Source organism: Mustela lutreola, chromosome 16 (genome assembly GCF_030435805.1).
Source record: "Mustela lutreola isolate mMusLut2 chromosome 16, mMusLut2.pri, whole genome shotgun sequence".
In the NCBI taxonomy this organism is placed as follows: Eukaryota; Metazoa; Chordata; class Mammalia; order Carnivora; family Mustelidae; genus Mustela; species Mustela lutreola.
Genome location: NC_081305.1, coordinates 54,311,727 through 54,324,778, shown reverse-complemented (window position 1 = coordinate 54,324,778; position 13,052 = coordinate 54,311,727). Strand labels below are relative to the sequence as shown.

General features: G+C 46.9%; 1 protein-coding gene across 3 annotated transcripts; it reads left to right on the top strand.

The window, feature by feature from the left end:
• The first annotated feature begins 2,493 nt into the window (after positions 1-2,493).
• LOC131817567 (myeloid cell surface antigen CD33-like) lies at positions 2,494-12,443 on the top strand. Of its 3 annotated transcripts, none has more exons than XM_059151096.1 (7): positions 2,494-3,428; positions 3,495-3,875; positions 4,077-4,355; positions 4,586-4,633; positions 4,804-4,882; positions 5,850-5,946; positions 11,484-12,443. In XM_059151096.1, exons 1-7 carry the CDS (start codon positions 3,386-3,388, stop codon positions 11,646-11,648), a joined length of 1,092 nt encoding a protein of 363 aa, XP_059007079.1. In that variant the 5' UTR covers positions 2,494-3,385; the 3' UTR covers positions 11,649-12,443. The 3 variants fall into 3 exon arrangements, with proteins under 3 accessions (XP_059007079.1, XP_059007077.1, XP_059007076.1); XM_059151094.1 differs by lacking the exon at positions 4,804-4,882 and adding an exon at positions 6,180-6,261 and having other exon boundaries at positions 3,255-3,428; XM_059151093.1 differs by lacking the exon at positions 4,804-4,882 and having other exon boundaries at positions 3,255-3,428.
• Positions 12,444-13,052: the final 609 nt, after the last annotated feature.

Sequence of the window (13,052 nt, the reverse complement as noted above, 5' to 3'; positions counted from 1 at the left end):
AGCTTTTGTTCTGCATGTTTTACTCCAGTCAAAACAGAGCAGCTAAACATTGAACCAGCCAGCCACCTCATCACCAAATAAGGACAATGGATGGCAAACGAGTACATGAAAACGTGCCCATCCCCACTTGTCCTTAGGAAATCCCAGAATAAAACCAGGATGGGACACCCCACACCTCTTCGAATGGCTAAGAAAAAAAAAATCCAAACACAAATACAAGAAAAATCCTGGTAATGTCAAACACCGAAGACACTGTGGGGCAACCAGAATTCACCACACTCTGCTGGTGGGATTACCAAACAGTACAGCCACTGTGGAGGACAGTTTGGCGGTTTTGTCCCAGTTCAACCTACATGTCTTAGGGACCGAGCAACCTGATGCCTAGGCATTTGTCCAAGAGAAATAAAAACACGTTCCCACAGAAACCTGCAAGTGAATATGGACAGTTCCATTATTCATAGTCATCCCAAGCCTAGAAACAACCCCAGTGGCTTCCTCAGGGTAGTGTATGCAACATGAGGGCACACAGAAACAGTGACATACCAGTATCAAGTACAGGAACAAATTATGGGCATACACATCCAGCAAAATGCAGAACCCTCTAATGCAGCATGCCAAGTGAATGAAGCCAGACTTTGAAGGCTACTTTTGGTATGATTCTGTTTCTATGACATTCAGTAAACAACAGAACTTCAGGGATGGAGAAGAGACCAGCATTTCTGCAAAGATTAAGGTTGGAGGGAGGATCTTTCCACCAAGGGACAGGAGGAAAGAACGTTTTGGGGAATGGCACTCTGCAGTGTCTTCACCATGGTTTTGGTAACATAATTCCATACATCCATCAAACTTCACAGAATTGAAGGAGGTAACAAGTGAATATCACTATGCCTAAATTAGAATAAATTAATAACTTCAAAGTGCATTGAGAAAACGCTACCTTTCTGCTAAAATTACTAAAATTTAAAAGGCTGTCAACATCAAGTGTTAAGAAGAGTGTTGAGCCACTGGAATTCTGGAACATGGTGGATAGGATTGGTAAAGGTTCAATCTGTTTTGGAGAGTAGTTTAGCAATTTATCTTAGTGTGGAGCATGCAGTTACTCTTGGACCCAACAATTACATTTTGGCGAGGGGTCTTCTTTCTTCTTTAGCGTTTTGTATGTCTGTTTTTTAAGCTAAGCATGGTTGACATGATCTTATGTGAGTTTCACAATTATGCTACTTGTATATACTCAAGAGAATGGAAATATGTCCATAAGAAGTTTCACTTTCATATAGCCAAAACTTGAAAATCCCAACTCTCTATAATTTGGTGAATAAATAAGAGGCTATAGTACACTCATATCATGGCATAATACTTAGTAATCATATATAATGAACTACAAACACAACTTGGGTCCATTTCAAAAGCAGTATGCTAAGTGAGAGAATACAGAACACGCAAATGCGTACATTTCTAGGAAATTCTCAAATAGGTCAAATTAATTCACCATGACAGAGACTATATCCGTGTTTACCTGGGGCTGAGGTTCCAGGAATCCCATGGGGAATGGTATTTTTGTTCTAATTCTCCATTGTGGAGGTATACATTTTTCATAAGTCCTAGAGATGCACATTTTAGGAGGGTACATTTTATCTTGTAAAAAGTACAAAGTACATTGAGGAAACACCATGAGAACTCACAGAACCTTCCAGTCCATGAAAATGGTATACCTCTGTTAACTGTAAAGCAATCACTTTGGGTTTTCTGTTATGTGCCACAACTGTACATTTTGATAACCTAGAATAAGGTGTGATTTCACTTATTGGAGACTCAATTCCTCATTTATCAGATGAGGTGCAAAATAGCTCCATGTGAGTAATGTTTAAAGAACATACTTTACATACCACTGCGTTTGCAACATTTTACAACTCTATGATACAAATGAATTATATATCATGTTATATTGTGTAGATAGACATCAATGATATGCCCAATGCGTACTCCACAGAGATAGAAAATAACATAGGTAGCACCTGTGATTTTTTTTTTAAATTTTACTTATTTATTTGACACACAGAGATCGCAAGTAGGCAGAGAAGCAGGCAGAGGGAGAGAAGGGGGAGGAAGCAAGCTCCCTGCTGAGCAGAGAGCCCGATGTGGGGCTCGATCCCAGCACCCTGAGATCATGACCTGAGCTGAAGGCAGAGGCTCAACCCACTGAGCCACCCAGGCGCCCCAGCACCTATGATTTTAATTGCAGTTGTATATTTGTTCCACTTATGTTTTCTGCTGTAATATGTGCTTTGAGCCACATTTCACCTTGAGAAGCTGATTTTTTACATCACAGGAGATGATGAGGAACTAAAAAACCTGCTTCAGTCCACGCACCACTGTATAGACAGCATTCATAGAAAAGATTTTTCCCATGACTCATGAACACTGTTCTCCCTTCTCATTTACATGAAGATCCCACATAGTTCTCATTTTGGAGGTGCCATTGAAACTTCATGAATCAGCATAGTAGAAGGGAAAGAAAAAAGGACCCAATACTGTATATTTAGAAAATATCCAGTGGATCAGCAGACATATTTATTTATTTGTTTGTTTTTTTATTTATATTATGTGATGTTAGTCACCATACAGGACTTCATTAATTTTTGAGGTAGTGTTCCATGGTTCATTAGCAGACACATTTAAAAAACGACCAGCTGTGAACCTCACAGGGACAAAGACAAAGTCCAGTGTGTCTACGGAGGAAGTGGCTCCCTGGGTAGGGACTGCATTACAGGATGGACCAGGCCAGGTCCAGCAGTCTCGTCTCCAGTTCCCCAACACAGATGTTCACTAAGCTCATGGAGAATGAATGAATGAATGTATGAGTGGCCGCTGTCTTCTCTTCACCCAGGATCTCTTCTCTTCTGCCCCAATGGCTCACACAGACCTATAGAATCCTCCACCTTGCAGACAGAACACCCAAGGATCAAGATGAGACTGTGACCCTCCAGGTCTAGCCAGGAATTGACTAGCTCCCCGGTGTACACGGTGCTTCTCAGACAAGCCCCTCAGGTGGAAGAGACCTTAGGAGACTCACTGTGTCCCAGGCTTCATGTGTCCTCAGAGGTCCTGGCCAGGTTCTGGTGCCAGAAGAAAGTGCTGAGATGAGGGGCAGGACATGGGCCTGCTCCTGCTCTCTCCTCCCCGCGTGGGTCTCCCTTGTGTCCAGCCAAGGGTGTGGCCGGCTCTGGGTAGAAAGCAGAGAGAGCTCTGAGCTGTAGTTCCTCTTCTGTGAACCACGAGGCCCTGTGCTCCTCCCCAGCTTCCCGTGGGTCCCCCTCAGCCTCCCTCCCGCTGTCTTTCTCTTCTCCCTCACCCACAGGAGGCCCACACACCCTCCATCTCAAAGATGCTGCTGCCGCTGCTGTTGCTTCTACCCCTGCTCTGGACAGGTAAAGTGGGCCGAGGGGAGGGGGCCAGGTGGGTGGCGGCTGCTGCTGACCCTCGATTCTCCACAGGGTCCCTGGCTCAGTACTCAAGATACCAGCTGCAGGTGCAGGAATCCCTGACGGTGCAGGAGGGCCTGTGTCTCTTCGTGCTCTGCCGCTTCTACCCCAGGCACTACTGGCCCCAGTCTTCCCCTATTCATGGCTACTGGTTCCGGGAAGGGCCCAGTGCACACCACGGTGCTCCAGTGGCCACAAACAACCCAGATCGTAAAGTGCAGGAGGAGACCCAGGGCCGATTCCGCCTCCTTGGGGACCCCCGAGCCAACAATTGCTCCCTGGACATCAGAGATGCACAGAGAAGGGACTCGGGGACATACTTCTTCAGGGTGGAGAGACAGTCTTCTCCGAGCTACAGTTATAGAGAGAACCTGCTTTCCGTGCAAGTGACAGGTAAGGAGGAGACTCCAGGAGAGGCTGCAGAGGAAGGATGGGGGTCCTGGGTCAGAGCTGGGATGGGACACCCCCTTCCTGGGAGGGGTTAGAGGTAACACATGTCAAGGTTCAGAAGCAGGAGCTGGACCAAAGCCTGAGGCTTCTCTCAGGGTCTCACTCGGACCCTCCTGATTCCCATGTCTCCCCATCTCCTCACAGCTCTGAGCCACACACCTGACATCCTCATCCTGGGGACCCTGGAGTCTGGACACCCCAGGAACCTGACCTGCTCTGTGCCCTGGGCCTGTGAGAGGAGCACGCCGCCCATCTTCTCCTGGACGTCAGCTGCCCTCACCTCCCTGGGTCCCAGGACTCACCTCTCCTCCGTGCTCACTCTCACCCCACGGCCCCAGGACCACGGTACCAACCTCACCTGCCAAGTGTACTTTCCTGCAGCTGGTGTGATGGTGGAAAGGACCATCCAGCTCAATGTCACCTGTGAGTGTGGGGCAAGAATGCCCGATTCCCTGAAGGGGTGAGAGGCAGGAAGATCAGTTTGGGGAGTCTCAGAGTTTTACTGGGAGGTCTGTCTGAGTGTGAGACCTAGAAGGATTCAAGCCCTGTCCCTCCTGTGTTTCTGTGGTTTCTGTGGGTGAGGAGAAGATACCTACACGTATCTCACATGCCCCCACCTCACTGAAGGAGGAAATCCGTTCTTCCCATCCCAGGTGCCACACAGAACCCAACAACTGGTGTCTTCCTGGGACACAGCCCAGGTAGGAAGGAGCCTCCCATCCATGAGGCATTGACTGTCCAGGGTCTCTGTCTGGTTAAGTCAGAGTGGGACTTGAGACTCAACAGGTGGGGGGGTGAGGGGGGGCTGTAGTTAGACATGAGAAACCCCCTCAGCACTCTCTTTCATACCCTCTCACTCTGGTCTTGCTAGGTGACCTGCAGTTTTCTCCCTACCACCCTGAATATGGTCTTTATCTTCCTCTGGTCTTTGAAGGACTGAAGCATTTTCAGTAAGCTTTATTTTTATTTTTATTTTTTTTTAAGATTTTATTTATTTATTTGACAGAGAGAAAACACAAGTAGATGGAGAGGCAGGCAGAGAGAGAGAGAGGGAAGCAGGCTCTCCGCTGAGCAGAGAGCCCGATGTGGGACTCGATCCCAGGACTCTGAGATCATGACCTGAGCCAAAGGCAGCGGCTCAACCCACTGAGCCACCCAGGCGCCCTTTTTTTTTTTTTTTTAAATTTTATTTATTTATTTGACAGAGATAAATCACAAGTATCAGTAAGCTTTATTTTTAGAAGGGAAGTTTTAGGTTCTTGGAGAAATTGAGCTGAAGATAGAGAGTTTTTCCCCAAAGCCAATGCATAGCGTCTTCACTGTCAACTCCCACCAGAGGGTATTTTTGTTACAATAAAACCTACATGAGCATGCGTTTATCACTAACAATCCATAGTTGACATCAGGGTTCATTCCTGGTGTTGTACCTTCTATGGATTGGATAATTTATAATGACATCTAGTCACTATAATATCCATCTAGTGTCATGCAGAATAGTTTTACTGCCTGACTGTCATTCCTCAGCCCTCTGAGCCCAGCCTTATCCCCACTGGTATGGTAATGACATCTGGCCCTCACCAGGACAGTGAGCCTCATTAGGACTCTTTTGGTGCCCACCAAATGGCTGATAGGTGATGCCCAGAGACACATCCCTCACTCTGGGTGTCGGGCTCCCAGGAGGCACAGCCAGGAAGGACGAGGAGACCCGAAGGTCTGAGAACTCCTCTGCCTCCCCCTGCTTCTGGAAGCACGGAAGACCACCTTTGACCCTGAGTGATAGGGCCAGTGGAGACACCCTCCCTGGAAGGAAGGAGGGACTTTCTCCATCCCATGGAGCTCTGTGCATACGTCTATCTCCCTCTCTCTGGAGTGCCCATGCTCAAGACTGGATTTCACCCCAGGTGTCTCTGTCTACAGGGAAACTGGGGATCTGGTCAGGAGTGATTCTAGGTGCTGTTTCGGGAGCTGGTATCACCATGCTGCTTGCTCTCTGCCTCTGCCTTATCTTCTTTGGGTGAGCTGGGTGGGTATGGGGGAGGGGGGAGAAGTGGGACTTGCAGGGGTTGTGAGGTCCTGGAACAAAGGCAAAGAGTGCCAGGTACGAGTGTGTTCCCAGCTCGGTCCCAGCAGTCTAGGAACATGGGGACCTTGTTACAAAGCCTTGATATGAAGGCTCCTAGGCTTGCCCTACCCTCCACCTGCCTCAGAAGAGGGACCCCATGTCAGAGACACTGGTGTCTCCATCAGAGTGAAGAGCTGCAGGAAGACAGCATCCCAGAGAGCAGTGGGCATGGATGGCAGCCCCCCGGTTGTAGAGCCAGCTCCCCTGGTGAGTGATGTGGACATCCTAGCGTGCAGACTCTCTTCCCCATCTCCCGGGGTGGCCCACAGCCATGCTCCATTTAGCGTGCCCAGAAATGAGCTCATCACCTTCCTGCTTGTTTGAAAATGTAGGTTTTATCCTTCAGGCATCTGAGGCCAACAGATCAGGAGCTGACTGCCACTGAAAAGGCACTCTGTTACCCACAGTTCTCAGGAAGAGAGGCACACCCCTCCACACAGGACCACATGGGGCAGGGCTAGGGTGGGTCAGGAGGCAGAGGGGGCAAAGGGAGTCAGGGGTAGGGCCTTTATTGTGGTTTGCAAAGGAAAGGCATGGTGAGACAGGGTAAGCAGATTCAGGATTGGTTAGTTTGAATCATTTCAGCAGGTTATGAGTTGTTTGGTGCCTGGCCGGGGGTGATTAGGCTAAGGAAGAGGGGCCCAGAATGTCAGCTTTGGACGGATTGGTTTGCACATGAAAGGCAGGCTTGCCAGCAGTCCTTCTCCATCTCTAGAGGCTGGCTGGTTCTGGCAAGGACAGTTCTCCCAAGGTCAACAAGGTCCCAGATGCTAAAGCCTCAGAAACACGTCGTGAATGCACTCCTAAACATGTTCTTCCTGCTGGCTGTCTGCCTCCCTGATGGCACTTGTGTCCCTGACACCCCGCCAGAGACCCAACCCTGTGCTGCCCCAGCCTTGCTCTCCATGCACCAAGAATGCAGCAGAGCACGTCCGTGCTCTTCTCATTACAGAGTAATGCAACCATTCCCTTCGGGCTGGGCTCCCCTCTTAGTCCTTACCCTGCTGCAGCCCTCCCACCTTTCCTCTGTGAAGATCCTTGTCCCACAGGCCCAGGTCTGAAAAGCACAGCTCCTCCACAACAGGTCTGGCATTTGGGGCAGGAAACCCAGTCACCAGAGTCACCGTCAATGCTTCAACCCCTGACACTGGCCTGCTCACTCTCTTCAAGCGGAGTGATCTCTATGCATCTCAGAATCATTGCTGGGCTGTGCGCTCCTTCTCATGTGTCTGTGTCATCCTGCCCTGGTTCTGCTCATCTCCGAGCTCTGACGGACATTTATTTATTTAAAACTCTGACTAAGGGGGAGCCTGGTGGCTCAGTCAGTTATACATCAGACTCTTGATCTTGGCTCAGGCCTTGATCTCAGGGTCATGAGTTCAAGCCCCATGCTGGGCTCCATGCTGGGTGTGGAGCCTCCTTTAAAAAGTAATCAATCAATCAGTCAATGAATCTCTGATTAAGGTGGATACCACTGAAGCTTCTGAACACATGATCTGCAGTAACCATACACGCATTCATTCCTTTCGCATATATCTTCCACTTGCCGATTGTTCTGGTGCTTGGGTAATATCTATATTTTTATAAATGTATATGTTACAAATAGAAAATGTCCCTGCGGCCAAGGACTTATATTTACTGGGTGGGTGGGGTGATGAAAACAGTGAACAGATGAGCAAAAAAATATGCAAGCAATTGATAGGACATGATGCTTTGGAGGGGAGTTTGATGGCAGAATGAGGGATGGCAGAATGAGGGAATCTTTGAGAAAACACCCACCACAGCCAAAGTGAAGGAGTGTAGTGTGAGCTCCGAGACCATCACCAAGGCTCTATCTAAGCAAGGTTTGGAGGGTTCTGAGGTTGGAGCATGCCTGATGTGTGGGAGAAACTGCAAGTTGGACAGTGTGTGTTAAGGAGAGCTGTGTGGGGGTGGGCAGAGGTAATGGTGGGTAGGAGGAAATGAAGATGGAGAGGCATGGAGGCTGCAATGCTCCACAATTTCCTATGTATTTTGAGAAGGGTGACTATATAAAGGAAAACCACAGAGAACTATTTCCAACACTTACTGTCACTAAATGTGTGTGGGTTATCCCCACACCAAATAATGCTCTTTGACACCAGCTGGGTGTCCTACAATTCAACTCAATTCTGACACTATCTATCTGGAGCCAGGTTGGATCCCACAGCTCACGGGCTCAGCCCCACAAGGCTGCCCCACCCCCTTTCAGATGCCAGTCCCAAGCCCAGGCTGTCACCTGTGCTTCTGACCGACTGTAAATCAGCAATTCCCACAAGCCCCTTCCTCAGTTTTAATTAGTCACAGCCGTCCATAGAACCCAGGAGTGTAGTTTACTTACTGGGTGCCGGTCTATTATAAAAGGATGTGATGAAGGCTAGAGATCAACACCCAAATGGAAGAGATGCATGGAGCTTCCATCCCCTTTGCAGGTGTGTCCACCCTCCTAGCCCCATCATGTGTTCACCAACCCAGAAGCTCCCCAACCTTCACCCCCTACCCTGTACTATGGGGATTTTTATGGAGGCTTCCTCACATAGACATGATAGATCATTACCTCCATTTTCAGCTTTTCTCCCCTTCCTGGAAGATGAGGACATGGGGCTGAAACTTCCAAGCTTCTAACCACAGCTTGGCCTTTCTGTGACCAGCCCCCATCCAGGAGCCCACCCAGATTTATGTCATTCAGACAAAAGATGCCGCTGTCATCCAAGAAATTCCAAAGGATTTAGGAGCTCTGTTTCTGAACATTAGAACAGAAGATGCTCCTAGCACTCTTCTCACTTAGTAAATTATAATGGTTTTAGGAAATCTGTGCAGGAATCTATATCTATATTTATATTTATATTTATATCTATATCTATCTATCTATCTATCTATCTATATTTCTGTTATTTCACAGACATGAACTGATGCTATTTTTTTTTAATTTAAATAAGCTCCATGCCTAATGTGGGGCTTGAACTCACAACCCCGGGATCAAGAGTTGTGTGTTCTATCAACTGAGTCAGCTGGGTTCCCCAAACTGATGTTCATTTTAATGGAATCACTCTGGCTGCTTTGCTGAGAGTGCCTATAGCAGGCTAGGGCAGAAAAGAGGAGACCAGATAAGGAAGACACTCCAATAATCCAGGTGAGAGAGAAAGCAGACTGCGTCAGTTTGCTAGGGTTCCCATAACAAGATACTATAGATGGAGTGGATTAAACTACAGAAACATTTTCAGAAGCAGTTGTGAAGGCTGGAGGTCTGAGATGAAGGTACCTGCAGGGTGTCTTCTAAAACTCTCCCCTTGGCTTGCAGATGGTCTGCTTCCTCTCTATATCCTCACCTGACCTCTTCTCTGTGTACACACATCTCCACTGTCTGTTCTTCTTATAAGGACATGAGTCATTTTGAGTCCTACCCTAATGTCCTTGTTAAAACTTAATTACCTCTTTAAAGACCTCATCTCCAAATAGTCACATGAGGTGTTAGAGCTTCAACTTACAAATTCAATATATGGACACAGTTCAGTCCATAAGATGGACTTAGTTGTGTGTAACAATGATGAATCAGGATTTGCTAATGGATTGAGAGAGTGTATGTGGGATATGAGCAAAGATAGTTCACTGCCTCTACTTAATGGGTGTGATAGATGCCAGTGATAACTCTACAGATGTCATAGATGTTATGGATGTCCATACACGTTCATAAATCCCAAAGAGGACTCCAGTGTGATTACCCTGAGTAGTATAAGTAAGTGCGAGAGACAGAGATACAGGGTGGAGATTACAAGAAAACCACTGAGAAAAAAGAAATGACCAGGAGAGTGTAGGGTTGGGTTTTGATAGCCAAAGGGAGATGAAGCTTCAGAGAGAAGAGAATGCTTATTTGTTTCAAATGCTAATAAGTCCAGCAAGATAGGTTCTCAGAAATGAACCTTAAATTTAGCAAATGGTGTGTGTCACAGCTGTTTCTTGTCAAAAGCAGATCTGGATTCCTGGGAGAGGAATTTTACTTGACTGGTTTGAGTTCAAGAGAAAATGGGAAGATGGAAAATGGAAATACTTTTGAAAAATATTACCATAAATCTAGAGAGAAACTAGTCTGTAGCAGAAAATGGTCATACTTTAAAATCCCCTGGAACTTTCTGTGTGATAGGAGCATCTTTTTTTTTTAAGATTTTATTTATTTATTTGATAGAGATTACAAGTAGGCTGAGAAGCAGGCAGAGAGAGAGAGGAGGAAGCAGACTCCCTGCTGAGCAGAGAGCCCGATGCCGGGTTCCATCCCAGAACCCTGGGATCATGACGAAGGCAGAGGCTTTAACCCACTGAGCCACCCAGGCGCCCTGATAGGAGCGTCTTTTGTACTAACAAGGTGACTCTGGGTGGGCTCCTGTTTGGACTGGTCACCAGAAAGACCACCCCATGGTTAGAGGCTTGTAATTTTCATCCCTGCCCCTCCCCCATTCTCCAAAGAGGGGAGAGAGGCTGGAAATGGAATTAGTGATTGATCATGTCTACATGATGAAGTCTCCATACAAATCCCAAAGTATGGGGTTCAAGGAACTCCCAAGTTGGTGAACACATGGAGATGACGGGAATGTATTTGGAGAGGGTGTGGAAGCCTCCACTCTCTCCCCACACCTCACCCTGGGCACGTTTTCATTTGGTTGTTCATCTGTGTTGTGTCTTTTATCACATTCTTTTATAATAAGCTGATAAACAGTAAGTAAACTGCTTTCCTGAGTTCTGTGAGCCACTCTAGAAAATTAATGGAACCTGAGGTGGGGCTCATGACAATTGCTAATTTATAACCAGTTGGTCAGAGCTGTCAGGTAACAAACACAGGTGACAACCTGGACCTCTAAGCAGGTGAAGTGGGGGTGGGGCTCCTTGTAAATCTGAGCCTTTAATCTCTGGATTTGGTGTTATCTTTGGGTAGAGAGCATCAGAATTGAGTTGAACTGTAGGCCACCCAGCTAGTGTTGGAGAATTGTTTTTTGTGGTGAAAACCCCACACATCTGGTGTCAGAGGTGTTGTGAATGTGGTAGCAGTGTGAGAATGAAGAAGACACACCCAGAAGAAAAGTGAGCTTTTCGTAAACACCCTCCCATGTATCCTGTGCTGGAGAGACTGGGGTTGAGTTCATGATCACAGATGTGTAACCTCTCTGAGAACTGGTTTCTCTTTCTGTAAAATAATAGTCTTTTCCACACAGGTCTGAGTGACTGTTTAGTAAAATTTGAAAACAACCAATAGTGTTAGATTTGTCATATAAAAAATGTTCGATAAAAGATTGGAACAAAGAACAATGTCCAGTCAGAATCAAATTCACTTCATGGACCCTCTCTGCCTTCTCCTCACCCTACCTCAGACCCCCCCCCACCCCCACCTTCCTCTGACCCCTTCTTTGTTCTCTAAACAGGATTACCAGCAGGAGTCCAAGTCAGACCTCCCTGCTGACCCCACAATCTCTGCAGGAGTGCCCCCCACCTCAGAAATGGAGCAAGACCTGCATTATGCCTCCATTAGCTTTCACAGAATGGAGAAGGGCACCTATGCAGAATACTCAGAGATCAGGACCCAATGAGGAACCATCTGGTGCATCAGTCTTGGAGAGAGCATCCATACCCTCCAGGAAGGGGAACCAAAGGCTGATTCTTGGAGAGTTAACAACCCCATAGGCAATGGGTTTACAAACTCCTGAATGTGAGTTTCCTGCTATAAAACTAAGGCTTTACAACCAGAGAGGCCTGGGGTGGAATCCATGCTCTCATTTATCAACAGTATGACATCAGGCAAACCATTTTACCGCTTCATGACTTGATTTCCTGCTTTGCAAAATGGGTATAAGATGTCCCACCTCACAGGGCTGCCACAAGGAGTAAATAAAAGTGCATATAGAAAAAACCCAGCAGGACGCCTGGGTGGCTCAGTGGGTTGGGCCCTTGCCTTCGGCTCAGGTCATGATCTCAGGGTCCTGGGATTGAGTCCCGCATCGGGCTCTCTGCTCGACGGGGAGCCTGCTTCCTCCTCTCTCTCTCTCTCTGCCTGCCTCTCTGCCTACTTGTGACCTCTCTCTGTCAAATAAATAAATAAAATCTTAAAAGAAAAGAAAAGAAAAGACCCAGCAGAGGCCCTGATGCACTGTGAGAGTTTAGTGCACACTAGTTCCTTCCCCCTTGAACAGAAAGGTGTTGGTGGCATCTCACCTAGGCTGGGTGTGTTCTGTTGGGACACCAGCAATGTGTCAGTCTCACTTTCAAAACCCTCCCATGTTGTAATCATTTTGTAATGTATACATATATCAAATCATTACATTGTATAATTTAACCCATACAATGTTATGTGTCAACTATATCTCAATAAAGCTGGAAAAAATAAACTATAGATCCAGATGTATTATTTAATGATAAATATTATTGAATATTTATCAGAAAAACAAAACCCTCCCCATGGGTCTCTTTCCTGACTTTGCCTCCAGCATCACCCCTCTCCCTTCCTGAATCTTCCCTTTCCATCCTGCCTGCCTCCTACTAGTCTTGTTAGAAGCAAAATCACATATTAACATTTAAAGAATTTCCTAAAACTCAGGGCTGACCAGTCAAAATACCTCTCCATCGGGGCGCCTGGGTGGCTCAGTGGGTTAAGCCTCTGCCTTCGGCTCAGGTCATGATCCCAGAGTCCTGGGATCGAGCCCCACATCGGGCTCTCTGCCCAGAAGGGAGCCTGCTTCCCCCTCTCTCTCTGCCTGCCTCTCTGCCTACTTGTGATCGCTCTCTCTCTCTCTCTCTCTCTCTGTCAAAAAAAAAAAAAAAAACCTCTCCATCTCCTCAGCCCCAAAGACTAATTTACAAGCTTCTAATTTGACATTCCAGGTCAAGGGTCAGAATTTTTTTTTTTTTTTTAGAGAGCCAGATAGCAAGTATTTTAGGGTTTGTAAGGACCCTAGTAACTATTCAACTCTGTGTTTGTAGTGCAAATGTAGCCATAG

What these genes read in the sequence shown, in the direction of transcription:
- LOC131817567 (XM_059151093.1), top strand. Translation starts at nt 3,386, where the DNA reads ATGCTGCTGCCGCTGCTGTTGCTTCTACCCCTGCTCTGGACAG. An exon ending in TCTACCCCTGCTCTGGACAG is followed by an intron (nt 3,429 to 3,494) that starts GTAAAGTGGGCC and finishes GATTCTCCACAG; the next exon opens with GGTCCCTGGCTCAGTACTCA. An exon ending in CTCTGCCTTATCTTCTTTGG is followed by an intron (nt 5,947 to 11,483) that starts GTGAGCTGGGTG and finishes TTCTCTAAACAG; the next exon opens with GATTACCAGCAGGAGTCCAA.